Source organism: Struthio camelus, chromosome 7, assembly GCF_040807025.1.
Source record: "Struthio camelus isolate bStrCam1 chromosome 7, bStrCam1.hap1, whole genome shotgun sequence".
Lineage (NCBI taxonomy): Eukaryota > Metazoa > Chordata > Aves > Struthioniformes > Struthionidae > Struthio > Struthio camelus.
Window position 1 is genome coordinate 187,290 of NC_090948.1, and position 14,230 is coordinate 201,519.

Sequence of the window (14,230 nt, forward strand, 5' to 3'; positions counted from 1 at the left end):
ATGTTATCTGTTTGTGGTGAATTTGTAAACAAAAAGAATAAGATGCAATATAGAGTGTCTATAGATAATACTTCCACTTTGTCTAAGTAAGTCTCTCTGCTGCTTAGAAATTTCGTTTCTCCCCTCTGTTGCTCTTCCTCATATGCGTTCACGTAAGGAAGAGCTTATGTTATATGCAGCCCAGGAATAAATGGAATTTCGTACGTGTAGTCTCCTGAGAATCATACATGAATTCTAGGATACTTCATGAGATGGAACTGCAAATGCAGCCCAGCTAGTGCAGTTGGCCTTAAGCCCCCTTGAGACACTTATTGTAGAGCGGAAAGAAAGCAGCAGTAGATGGCAAAATGCTAGAGAAGACTCTTTACACATTAGGCTGTTCTCTCTTATACGATACAAAACTAAAAACCAACCACTATGGAAAAGCCCCCTGGAGAAGGGTTGTCTGGCAAGGCAGGAAACGAGATGTTTGAATTTGCAAACCAAAGAACAAAAGAGTCAGGAAGAAATTACAATGAGAAATTTCTGCATATGGGTGAAGCCAATGGTTTGTTTGAGGTCTGTGCTATTCTCCGCCAAAGTCAAGAGAAAGACTCATGTTGACTGTAGGAGGACTGGAGTCGGGTGCATCATCCAGTACCTCAAAATGTCAAGGAATTTGTATAAAAGGCACCTAAATGTGAAATATCCTATCCTTTGTTGAAGTTTCTTTTGACCTTTTATGAGCTTATGCAGGAGCAGTTTCACTTATGCCTGCTGGGTGCCAAGGCACTGTCAGCCCACAGCAGCCCAGTTTTAACTGTTTTGGTTAAAACAACTACTGTAATCTCCTTACTTGTGTAGAGATAACTGAAGCATCAGTAAGGGCACACCAAGACCCTTTAGCAAGAGCTATCAACAATTAACCAAAAGGCAAAAGTAATCAGGAATACTGTTTCTATCCATAACTTGCCAGGAGGTCCTAGCTGTTCTTGGATAGCAACTAGGAAGACAAATACCCTCATTTTCAGCTTTGAGTACCACAGTCACTCTATATAGGCCTGCGTTAAAAAAAAAAAAAAAAAAAACCTAGAAAGCTAAGCTAAGGTAAAATGTCCAGCTCTGTACTCCTTTTTATTTAATGGTTCTTTGATGTTAAACCCTTTCAGCTCATTTCCAAGTGAATTCAAGTAGCTGATTTTAACTTGCTTTTTTTTTTTTGTTATTTTAAGTGAGTGACTGATCAGGTAGTTGAAGTGCGTGATCTTCCCTTTATAAATTGAAGTATTATGACAACCCTCTCCTCAGCTTTGACAAAGCCTGAATGTGTTAACTTTTGCAAAGTACACCAATCAACCTTGTGTTTTAGAAGAGTACAGGGCACTTGGGTTATGCGGGAATTTTTTGGTAGGATGTCTTTATTTTACTTGATATAACGTCGATTTAAATTTATCCTTCAGTATGTTCTTTTACTATGCATAAGCCTAGACCTTTTGCTAGTTGTTCACTTTGATAGGTAAAATAAACCAAAATGAATGTGTATTCTCTAATTTGGTACTATATTATGTTTCAGGTGAGTAGCCCTTTCAGTGTTAATATAGGACACATTAAATGAGACAAACTGTCCTGGCTCAGGAAGGCTAGGTATTAAAACTACCCATCCTTCTTGCTAAATATGTATACATTTGTGGAAGATATTTAATGTATTTGCTTACTAGAGGCCTCAAGTTTTGCCATTTACTCTGAGACTTGTCCTTTCTTCAGCTGGGTTAGTAATGTAACTCCCCTGAGCCATGTTAAATTACATAAACAGTTTTTTTTTTTTCTGCAGATGCGTGCAGTTTGTACGCTTGTATTCCACAGAACTAACTTGAAAGCGGATCTACAGGTTTGCTACAAATTTTATATTTTGAATTTGTAGCCTTAACAGGAAAGAAAAGATAAACACGGCTTTTTCACAGACCTGAAAACCCCATTTGGGTAGAGGAAAACCCTCCCGTTGCTCTTTATCAAGATTTTCTGGCACAAAATGATATTCCCCGTGGTCCTGACTAATCATGGGAACAGGCAGAAAGGTAACCAGGATGATTATGCCTAGAAACCTGTGTGCTTTTTGTTGACCTTTTAGGAAAATGTACATGCTTCTTAGCAGAATCCTTCTCTGATAGGCTTGTTTTCAGCTCTATTTCTTCTATTTAAAACCTGGAACCCTAACAGTTGTTGCTATCCTTCATGTATTTTCTTGGGGATGTTACTATTACAGAATTAATAGATTTTATATTCACTATTATGTCACAACCGGTGTGACCACTTGGTACGTTTTGCATTATGCAGCAATCAGTAATTTTTAATTAACTTTTGGGATAATAGAACCAGACTCCTGTCACAGATATTTCATGAGGATGAGTAACTGAAATATTCTGAGACGTTCATGCTACAGCGGGGCCATTCTGGCTATTACCTACAATTCAGGAACGCTTGTTTTATTCCTGTCTATTAACATTCATACAAGCGAGACAATTTATTCATTTTCATGGGCTGTGAGGTCGGGAGTAGCTAGGAGAACGGTGGAGAACAGGAAGGAGTCTACAGCCGGATTCTTTGCAGGCCCTCGTACACACGTTTGTACCGCGTCCAGTGCTTCGTGAAGCGCAGGATCTTCTACCGTGATCTGTTTAGCGGCTGGGCCTCTTGCCTGCAATATTAGAACTTGCTGCCCTTGCCGTTTGATCAGCGTTCACCCTCTCCAGGTGTGCACCTTTCTGTCAGCTAAGGGTCCGCGGTAGCTGTCGGCAGCGCGCGCGCCCTCCCTCAGGCCTGGCGTGCCCTGCCGCTACCCGATGTCGGTTTAGTTCCGGGTAGAAAGGGCCTGCAGTTCAAAGCTGAACGCGTCTGTGTAAGCATTTATACTGTCTTCATGCCCGTGGTGGTTTGCATCATCGAATCTGCCGTGACCTGCAGAGGTGACAAAACCGGAGCCTCGCAAGGCAGTTATCCCTAGCTAACGGCTTCTGTCTGCGCCGCCAGATACGATCCGGACGGCTTTTGGCGTTTCGTTGCGCTGCGGCCCAGAGCCGCAGCCCTCTAGAGGCTCGGTTCGTCCCGCCGCGCCCCGTCAGCACGAAGCCGGCGGCCGCCGCCCGCGGCCGCAGCTCTGTCAGCGACGCGCCCCTGGCGGGGGGGAGGGGCGGCGGGGCGGGGCGCGCGCGTGTTGTGGCGGCGTTGCCGGGAGACGCGCGGGGCGGCGGGTAACGGCGGGTAACGGCGCCGCCGGGCGCGCGGGAGCGGGGGGCCGGCGGGTAACGGCGGCGGCCCGGGCGGCGCCATGGACCTGGCGATCGGGGAGCGCCTGTTCGCCGCCGGGGCTCGCCGAGGTAACGGCCTGGCGCTCCCCCCCCCCCCCCCCGCTCCTCTTTGAAACATCCAGCCGCCTGGGCGTAACCGGCTTTGCTTCTGCGTGCGTGTGAACACGTTTTTCCCTCGAGCGCTTTAGACGCGCTTCTTAGCTGCAGAAACAAATAACTGACCTACCACAATGTTTTTAACTTATTTTTTTTTTTCTTCCAGTCAGGTTGATCTCATATCACAGCTTTAAGGACCTAATCACGGGTTGCTGTATCCCTGCAGAGTCCTTTTGACTTGAGGAAACTGAATCAGGCCTGAGAAATAATTCACGTTCTTGTTTGCTTACGTTAGTTATGTAAAACTGCAAGGGACTCATTAATGCTTCATTTTACCAATATGATTAACGTTGCACAACATCTGTTTTATTTTTTCCTGAGCATTCAATTCCTTTCTTTAAAAGAGAAAGAGTGCGCCATAGAGCTGATGGAAAATCGTGCGATCAGACATCTTTCAGTCTGCCTGGAGGCATACTTTTATTTGCTGCATTCTGTAGTCTTTTCTATTGCAGATGTCCAAGCTTTGAAGAATGCTTATGAGTTGATCAAATCAGCCAGTCAAGGAAAATCTGCACTCGCTTCATCAGAGAACTTCAGCACTGACTTGTATGTTTTATGTGCTGAACAAGCATTTCAGGTAGCTTTACTTGGTAATTCAGGCAGTTTATCTGTAATAAATAAAGACATTATGTGACTTCAGGTGTAATTTACAGTGGTACAAGTCATTACTTAAGGATATTGCCAGAAGTACCTAGGAACAATATTACATTTCAGTATTCTGTCTTGGCAGAGAAATTGTTTAAACAGGCATTTTCAGTTAAGTCTCAACCTCTTCCCAAGGTCATCCCTTCTTTAGAATCAATCAGCAAACTGTGGTTTGTGAAGTTTGTAATTGGTGCAAAAAATGCAATATAAAATAGTTTGCCATGTCTTGTTTTCTTGTTATGAAAAACTAGCATTAGCAATTCAGTTATGATTGACAAAAATTTTTCCATGGATGGTCCCTACTGTGCAAAAGCAAGGAAAACTAACGTTCCAATGGTGCATGATTGTTGCTAATTGAGCTGACTTCTATAAAACATCATAGAGATTTTTAGTTTTGAAATATTTATGAATCTTCAATCCATGGGTACAAGAGATTGGAATTCAAGCAGACTGAGCTTGAATAGCTTCAGCTAATAAAAGAACTTTTTATTTCCTAGCTGCAAGCCACTCAAATTCTATCTGTTGTCTGGAGACAGAGGTGCAGAACTGGCATCCGTACAAAATCTTGCAGGCTAATATCTGTCCTTCGTAAAAATTTCTGCTAAGAACTTTGCCTATATATTAACAATTCTCTTAATGGCTATAAAAAGCAGAAAGCTTTTTTATGCTGTAAGGCGTTCCATGACTGAAACTCAGGAGTTAAATAAAGGAGCCTACATGTTTGGAATGAAAAAGGTCTAACTTCAGATTTTAATAAATCGTAATGGTTTTGTACTAGATCTGGTATTCAGCTTTATGCTATACTGTCTGTGTATAGATATGCTGTTATACGTTATACTGTTTGAGTAGGCATGCATTTTAAAAAACTTAACAGTTCCTGCCCAGTTATCTGTTGTATTTTTTTAAATATTAAAATGCTTTTTTTTTGATCTTAGCTGGGGTGTCTGGAAATGAGCAGTGACTGTCTGCAGATGTATTTTAAAGGAAGATTTCCTGTAAACCAATTCATCGGCAGAGCATACTTGTGCCAAGGCCAGTTGCACACTCCACTCTCTACTGATAATTTGGTGAGAAATTATGAAGGGCACATTATATTAACGTCCAATTTTAAAAATATTTCTTCTTGGGTATTTATGTATTGATTTCAGTCCTTTAAAATATACAAGAGTGGGAAAAATCATATGAAAGTATGTTAATGGGGAGTTTGGGAGTAAACAAAGCTATCAGCTGAATTGGGCTATATTGCAAATACTTTGGGAAAAAATACATGGAAAAATTTTCAGAAGGCTGATTGTTTCAAAGTCAACCTTTTTACTTTTTATGTCAGTATATCTTCAGATGAAATTTAGCTTTTTAACTAGAAAAATGGCACCATCTTTTATTTGAGATCACACTACATATTTTGCGGACTCAAAGGAAATGGAGGGCTACAGCCCTCAGAGACCTGAGTGAGGTCGTGCAGTCCATTTCTCTCTTCTGTGGCAGATTTAAGAGTGCCTCCAACACTGATCAGTAGCCTTTAAATGTAGTACTTCGGTTTGTCTTTTGCTTTTTGACATTAGAGATTGAGCTTGCTGGTAGGAGCTCGGCAGATGCTTCTGGTTCTCGAAGTTTCTAGGTGCTAATTTGCAGTGATACTGCATCCCTGCGTGATGTAGTGGTTCTCACCTCCTGCTGAGTTTCAGATGAAGTGGGACCTGTTTTCTGTTGTCAGAAATTCACTATTTCTGGTGCAGTGATCGCTATGCTTTCACAATTTGTCATTGATACCTGACCTAAAATGGCCTTACCACATGTTTGCGTTGTTTGTATTTACAAATTTCCCCGATAGATATTCCTGTAGTTTCCTTGAATAATGTTTTAATTATCTTTTAAGTTAGAAACTTTTCCCTAACATCTTATCTTTACCTATATTCACCTCTGCCTTCTGTGTGAAAAACAACTGATCAGTGGCCCCTATATAACTTTATATGTATTTGAAAACTGTTGTCTTATTCCCAGGTAGCCTTTTATTTTTCTAAATGAAAAAAACAAAGTATGTTCTGTTCTTTCTCATTTTCTAAATCTCACCCAATTTTGCTGTTTTCTTCTTGACTTGCTAATTTCTTGGATGTTAAGAACCACGCCTGCCTGCGCAATCCTGACTTGGCTCTCTTGTGCTATGTACTGTGATGTGCTTGCAAGATACACTTTGTATCGTAACTTCTCATGATGTGGCACTAGAAACCTTCATTCATTTCGAGAACAAGTAAATTTGTTCTCCATCCTGTGGGAATCCTTATTAGTTGACGAGCACTCTTCTGTTCTTAGAGCCCAAGTCTGGCTTTCTGCTTTTGCCCAGTACCTCAAGGGTCCTCGTCTTCTCTTTGCCTAGCTCACTGCTCTGTAGACTCTGTGCCAGTCCCAGAGTCCAGTAGTCAGTCTCAACTCTCTTACTGCTTTTTCAATTGCTCTGTTCTGTCACACTATATAGAGCCCTTTGGCATCATCCCCTTCTTGCCCATCCAGTTCCTCCTCTCTTTTTTCCATTTCTACTGCATCTTTCTCTCAAGCATTCACAAATCCATTCCTTATGTTTCCAGATTGTAGTGTCTCCCGATCTCGTTCTTCCTCACCAACTTTCACATTCCCCAACTCCTTTCCCATCGTCTGCCTGGGCATTTCTAGTACTCCTCTTGTACCTTCTGTTTTCACCATAGGCTTTTTTTCCCGTTACACCCCTTTATCATCTTTGGTTCTCAGCCACAGTCTCTTCCCCAGTCAGTTCCAGTCTGCTCTAATGCCCATGCTTTTTCCTATCATCATTTGTGCTCTTAATATCCAATTCATTTCGCAAGTATCCCATCCTTCTGTCCAACCTTTTAAGCTACTTATTTCTACTTTCTTCACTTTTCCCCTGTCCTGCCTGATCACCTTCACTCATGCCAAGTCCTTCTCTTGGTGCTGACTGGCTGTGAGAGAGAAACCATAGAGAAGGACCTCTTGTCTCAGTAGAAAGAGGTTCAGTATAGCCTTTTGCAATTACAGGGAAAGGTCCAAGCAGGAACCTGCTCACTGTGTATAGAAACACCAAGAAATTTGATAGCTAATATCCAAGACGTCACTGAGAACATAGATGAGTTGCAAAAGACTTACAACTTGAGTGCTTTTTTCAGGGAAAAGACAAAAGGAAAATGCATGAGACACCATTCTCTTGCCATATTCTTGTGAGCATGGGTTGTTGGAACTTTTACAGAGAAAATAACACCTGAAGTTTTTTAACACGATGAACCAATATGATTTTCCTGGCTTTGGTCTTAGCAATATTTGAACTTTCTTTTCTGAAAACTTTAAAAAAAGAAAAAAAAAAAAAGGAATTCAGCTTTGGATTGTTGGACGACTTCAGTCCTAATGATAAAGTTTGGCAGAAATGAAAGAAACTGGAAATATAGTCTTAAACATTGAAATCAGGCAAACATAGTAGTAGGCAGTGTTACCAGTCCTGATTACGGTCACAAGTTTTATTTGAGAATGGCTTGAAAATAATAAAAAAAGAGAGATATGAACATACTGAAATATGAAAATAATATAGTGGTGACTTATAAAGGTGATACCAAAATTGCCTAAACAATTTTTGTTCTATTTTAGGAAGAATTTGAAAAGTTTGTGATGTTTTTTTTGAAAGCAATAGACTTTGCAATGCATGATCCAAGGTAGGCCCTACTGATTGGGTTTACTCTTTAAATCTGAGGAAATGTTACTGAGTTAGGTTTTCATAGTTGATTATGTCTCATATTTTAACTGGGTAGTTTGGTGGGGTTTTTTTTTTTTTTTTTTTGCTTTTGTGGATTCTTCTTCCATTGTGTTGCTGCACCTCTGTAACTGCTGTGCTGCAACTAAGTAGTAAGAAGAATACTGGAATAATATTATAGAGACAATGGATCAGCGTGTTTAGGCCTGGAAGACTTGAGCATTTCCTCTCATTTTATATTTATGCTCTAGAGAAGGAGAGCACTGTGTTAGCTTATTTAAGTAGTTAGTTAATTACTGAATAAAGCGTAATCTTAAGAGTTACCTTATTGCTCTTTAATTTAGTACTCATGCCCTCAGTTCTGAGTCAGGATTAATTGTTATCTTAAACACATGGGAAAAGTTCCAATTGTTGTTTCTTAGAAGTGTCTTGAAATACTTACTTTGTAATTTTATGTTTATCAAAATTCGTGAAATCCTAAATTCTTGATTTTTGTTTTTCAGATATTATTTTTTGGTGTATAATGCCTCAGTCCTTTACTGGGAAGCTGTGAGGCCTTATCTTAAGCCTGGATTCCGTTATTGCCTTATTCCCAGCCTATCTCAGATTGTTAAAGCGTTAAACCAAACTGAAGAGCAAGACACTGAATGGAGAGCAGAACTCATGATGTAAGTCCAGCTGTATTTTTTTATCGATATTCTGCAGTCCTTCTGTGCGTGTGGCTGCCACCTGAGGTAGTCTTTAATAATGTGTTTTTCGTTGGTAGCTTTTAAAATATATTTATTATAGAATTTGTAATCCATGACTTTTAAAAGATATGTAAATATGCACATATTATTATAAAAGGTTCTTTGTTTTAATATGTACTTGGAGGTTAAAATGTTAATGGCAGGGGCAGTTAGGCTACAAGTCCTACCTGAAGGATATTGTTTGCAATATTAAATGAAAGGCTGTTCCTACTAATTTGAATAACCACTTGGCCGGATGTGTCAAAACTTAGATGAAATAGGTCTTCTTTTAACTAGTCTTATTCAAAACAAGAGTCCAAAAGTTATGAGAGGGAGGAGTAACTTGCATAAACAAGGCTATTAAGATTCTGTGATTTAAAGCAACAGATTTTTGTTATTCAAGATTTAAACTTCCAAACAAGGGTGGAAGGGATTCAGAAAATATATTTTAAGTATTATGCAAAAGCCTTAAATTTTGAAGTCTAATAATACTTAGTCAGGTAGTACTAGGGAAAAGATTAATAACCTAGAGTCTGATAGAAATGCCTTACTTCCGCATTTCCATCTATGTCATAACTGAAATTTGTGTCAGCCAATGTCATGTCATACATAAGAAATATCTAGTTTTTTCTGCATAGCTCTTCTGTTCAGAAGCAAGTGTAGTATAATTTACGCTGGATTAAATAATTAATTCTAGTCAGCACCTTTAGCAATTGATATCTAATAAAGAAAAATAATGATTGAAGAGTTACATTGTAGTTATTTTCCTAATTTCAAGGATATTCTCGTTAAGCATGACTAAAAAGTCCTTATGGCTTGTGAAAGAAAATGGAAACCTGATTAAATATTGTTTTAAAAGACGGTTACAACTACAGAGTTTTTTAATAGACATGTCTTATGTTACTTTCTGCTATATCTGCTGTATCTAAAGTGACTGCAGAAATTAATACTTTTGGGGTATATTACATTTAAATAAATTTTGCCATAATGGGTATAGCAGAAAGGTACTAACCTTTAAAATAGTTAAGGGAGAATCTTAGAATGCAGCTTACTGAAATGTCTTTCTCTTATGACTTCAGATCATTAATTGTTTTAATTCTAGGGGCCTGTTGTGAAGAGTGTTCACAAAAATCTCCTTTTCCACGACTTTGTTTGTAATAAATGGACACTAATAGCTGTATAGGCTTCTGGAAGAAACAAAAGCATAGAAGTTAGAGAATATCTCTGTTTTGGGAGTCAATGCGCATAATAGTAATCACTTGCATACCGCTGAATTTAGGAATGGAATCTTGAATATATAGAATCTCTATAAAATATGAATGAGAACTTTTCTTGGGTAACGTGAAAGCATTAGTAAATATTTAATACAAATATTTCATTTGATCTGCAGCAATTTACTTGAGTGCTTCCTTGATGCTTCAGAAATGAAAGAAGCGGAAGAATTTTCTTCTACTGCAGCAATCTTTATTAAAGAAAACGCTCCGGATAAATACTCGCAAATATTTGCTCTAATGGTAATACTGTAAAATATATTAAACTCCAAAAGCTGAGAGCTTTGCTACGTTTCAGAAGATCATTATAGTTATTATATATTTTGATTCCTGTATTCAAACACTGTAACTACCAAATGATACAGTGTACAGTTTTTACACTTTCCATACTGCAAGCTAAAGAGCTCCCAACTGCAGGGTGAAGATGCTCCATGGTATTTATACTACTGCAACATAGTATTACAGGGATGACTACTGATATCCCTACAAATAATTCTGCTTGGGTATAGTTAACACAGTAGGTGTAACGGATGTAACTTTACCTGCCTTATGCCATTGGAAATACAAGTGCCAGGCTTTATTTAGCTTCTGTTGCCTTTTCTTATGTGGAAAAATACTCAAATGGCCCAACCCGACCCCCATAAAGAGTTCTGGGAATCAGAGTGTGGGATATTAGTTCGCATCATGACGAGCAGAAGTAGGTGAATCCATAGCGTTAGATAAGGCTTGGGAATTACAGGCAATCATGTTCCTTTCCCTTCCCTGCTTCAAAGTCTGCTGTCATATTTCGCTAAATTTCCAATTATTATGTTTCAAAAGAGTATTTCAAATAGGTGTTCTCTCATACTTGAATGAAGAGAACCAATGTAGGACCTTCAGAGGTGTGATGTTAATGAAGCGATAACATTTAGGCAAGGTCAGCATACCTTTTGTATTTTTTTATGAGCGCTGTTGAACTAAACTACCTAACAGTGGCCTTAAACAGAAAAATAAGGTTCTTCTAAAATTGCACCTGGGCAATTGTATCTCAGCAGGGCTACAAAAGTCTAATCTACCCTGTTGAGTGCTTTAGTAGTAGAATACTTAAATTGTACAATAACTTACTGTTCTGCTATAGTTTAAGTAACGTTACATTGGGGGAAAAAGTACTTTGCAGAGCATACGCAGAGGTGAATCTTAGAGGAAGAATATTTGGGGAAGGATAAGGGGGGAGGAAGAAAGGAAATCACGCAGGGAATGGACATATCTAAAAATAATTTTTAAACAATGTTTGGGATATATGGACTCTCAGCCTTCCTCACAGTCTAGATGCAGTGAAAAGCAAAACGATTGACTAGACTAGCCTTACAGGAAAAGCATGAAGAGCGGCAATCATACTGCCATCTTTGTTAGACTGTGGAAGGTGATTACTGTGGGCAGTCAGTGCAAGTCAGAATAAAAGATGTGCGTGCATATGTTTAATATGTAACTGTACAGTTAAATTGATGTGACTGCAGTTTATTATAATTATTTATGTTTTTGTTATATTTAATTTATAGTTACAGCTATATTTGAATAGGGCTCATTTCCTGTGCCTGGATGAGATGATTTCAGAATGAGTGCTATCATAAAATGCTACTGAAGGTGCATTAGTTGGAATTTTAACTCAGATGTTAGTTCCACACTGAGATTTCTGTTAATACTTCTGATCATCAGCATGTGAAAATTAGTATAGTTCTATGAGGTGATGTTCTTTGTGGTATATATGCAGAACAGCACAGGTTATCATAGTAGTTTCAGTGTTCTTAGAGTTCATGCAAAAGTCTGCAGTCAGCATACCTGCTTTATCTTACTATGCTATCTTACCTGCTTTATCTGAGTGCCTGTCCTTTGTTGGTTTATTTAGTTGATTAATAATTCAATTATTATTTTATAGGTATATCACCAGCTAATGGATATTTCCCAGGTAGAGAAAGAAATAGAAAATTCCATCCATTTGTCAATTATTTATAAAATGCAGATGATAAAATTGTAAGTGTTAAAATCTATCCTTCCACTTGTACTTTGGTGCTTGATGGGGGGGTGCTTGATTGATTGATGATGCTTGATAGGGGGTGCTTGATAGATGTAGGGTCGAGTACTGGTCTCTCTTATTTCAGTAGAAAAATCCACTACGAAGATTGTTATCTAAAAGAAACCTAGAATGACATTGTGAGTAGCGACTCAGTCCAGTGCTGAAAAAGGCCTCAGTTAAAAGGTGAAATAGTTATTTGGGAATATGTGCAGTAGCGTGTAGATTGTACTGAGATTCCAGACTAAAAGAAAGTAAAGGAGGCTGAGACATTGCTGTGTCCATGAAATTACAGTTCAGTACACAAGTCATGCATACGAGAGTGAAGATGAAGTGGGGAAATCACACCCAAAGTATAATGAATGAGTCACAAGGATGTGAAGCATATCCTTTTAAAAAGTTATAAACTTTAAAGGCATGAAGCAATTATGAAAATTAGACTTCATAACTTCCTCTTTGATTTTTTTCAGAGTCTCAACACTTCCCCTTTCTAAAGCACTAATTCTGTTTTTTGTAATAGTGAAATAATTTATGTTGATATCAGAGGAAAGGATTTTAGCTATTTTCCCTTGCTTTTATATTAAAATTTACCACATGAAATATTAATTCTCATTCTGGAGTGTCCTTCCTTGATATCTCGCCATCACTGAGTGACTTACTCAGAATACTAAGTAGGCATTGCTGATGTGATACTTTTTTTTAATTTGATATTTTATAATCCAGATATCCCACTTACATGGGCTAAGAACCATCCATTATAAAGTTATGACTTTGAATAAAAAATCTGAAATGCTGCATTTAAAATATGAAATATTGTCTTATGAAAAATTATGATCAATACCTAATGTATTGCAGGCAGTGGCACACAAATGACCTTCCAAGTGACACCACCACAAATCTGAATTCTGTATATGAACTTCTGAAACAATATGATGTACCTCCAGCATCTGTTCTCCATAAAAAGTGAGTTTCACTTGTCACAGCCCCCTGAAAGTTGAATTTGAACGTGCTTCTGTTCCTGTTGAAGTCACTGACAAAATTCCCGTTGCCTTTGAAGAAAGTGGAGTCATTAAAATAGTTTGTATTGCATTAATGCTTAGGTGATCTAAAAAAAGATGAAGGACCTATTAGGCTAGATTAGAGCCCCAGATTAAATATCTTGTTCTGTATAACTGTTTGTATATCATGATTAAATCTTTCCTTAACCTTTACTTGTTGATAAATGAGATTTTAAAAAGTCTTAGATTTCAGTTGGACAAGTGTTTCTCAGACCTTAGTTATTTTTTAGCTCTTCTTTGGGCCCTTGCCAATTCTGCAGCATAATTTTGTAATGCAGAAAAAAATGAACTTTGTATTGCAGTAGTTATATCAAAACTGTTTCATCGGGAAGTAATATTACATTTTTACCCCAAATCTGTCTTCTCTGACTGTGTCCAGGTATCTCATTACTTCTCTTAGTCCAGACAATATGCTATGTTTATTTGGTTATTTACGGAGAGTCTTAACATTTAGAATCCCGTCTTCTGCTGTGCGTGTGTGCGTGTGTGCGTGTGTGCGTGTGTGCGAGAGAGAGAGAGAGATATGTTCTTGGTTACTGAGCAGTTGAGCGCTGTACCTTATTATATTAAGATGTGTGCCAGCTGATGGCATTGTATTTACAGAATTATCAGTAATGTAACTTGTGTGTGCTATTTCACTGTCTTTGTGTTGAATGTGTTTCATTTTTTATTGTGTTTTTTGTTCTTCAGAAACAATCTTTGCAAGCCTGTGCTAAAGTACACGAATTATTTTCCAAAAACCAGCTGACTTTTTGTAATTGTCATTTAGCCCTCTTCATTCTTTGTACTGTGAGCCTTACTCACAGGTTATGAGCATTGTGAGTATTAAGTCACATGCCCTCTGATATTCAGATGAGTTCAAGGGTCCCAAATATATTGCACTGATGAAGTTACTTTCATATGGCATTACTCTAATTCTGTCAAAGAACAATATCAGATTCATTTGAAGTGACATTCTTCTATTTTTGAAGGATTCCTTTGGTTTTGGAATTGGCTCGTTTTTCCGTGAAAGCAAACTGCGTCAAGCTTGCTTATGATTGTATACTTGATTTGAAGAGAGCTGGGATTACTGTAAGTATCAGTATTAGTGTTGATTTTTTTCCATCGTAATTGTACTTCAGTAATAATACTGATGGTTCTGAGATCTACTGTCCATCTCTATAGTTCTGATAATATTGATTAATAATTGTTACTTGCACAGGTGATCCATTTGTAAACTTGAGAAAAGATGGTCAGAGAGTGGAAAATAAGCAGAATAGAATAATTAGCAGTAGAGTAAGTTTTTGCAAATGAATGTTGACCGTAAAT

The 14,230-nt window shown here is 38.2% G+C and overlaps 1 protein-coding gene across 1 annotated transcript in view; it reads left to right on the top strand.

Annotated features, from left to right (window-relative positions):
• The first annotated feature begins 3,224 nt into the window (after nt 1–3,224).
• The window catches only part of CFAP46 (cilia and flagella associated protein 46), an 80,750-nt gene continuing 69,744 nt past the window's right edge, over nt 3,225–14,230 (top strand). The window contains exons 1-9 of the mRNA XM_068951319.1: nt 3,225–3,353; nt 3,893–4,017; nt 5,021–5,152; nt 7,713–7,777; nt 8,319–8,483; nt 9,934–10,057; nt 11,730–11,824; nt 12,720–12,827; nt 13,894–13,993. Coding sequence (XP_068807420.1) covers nt 3,305–3,353; nt 3,893–4,017; nt 5,021–5,152; nt 7,713–7,777; nt 8,319–8,483; nt 9,934–10,057; nt 11,730–11,824; nt 12,720–12,827; nt 13,894–13,993 — 963 coding nt within the window. The 5' untranslated portion in view covers nt 3,225–3,304. The remainder of the gene's footprint in view (nt 3,354–3,892; nt 4,018–5,020; nt 5,153–7,712; nt 7,778–8,318; nt 8,484–9,933; nt 10,058–11,729; nt 11,825–12,719; nt 12,828–13,893; nt 13,994–14,230) is intronic.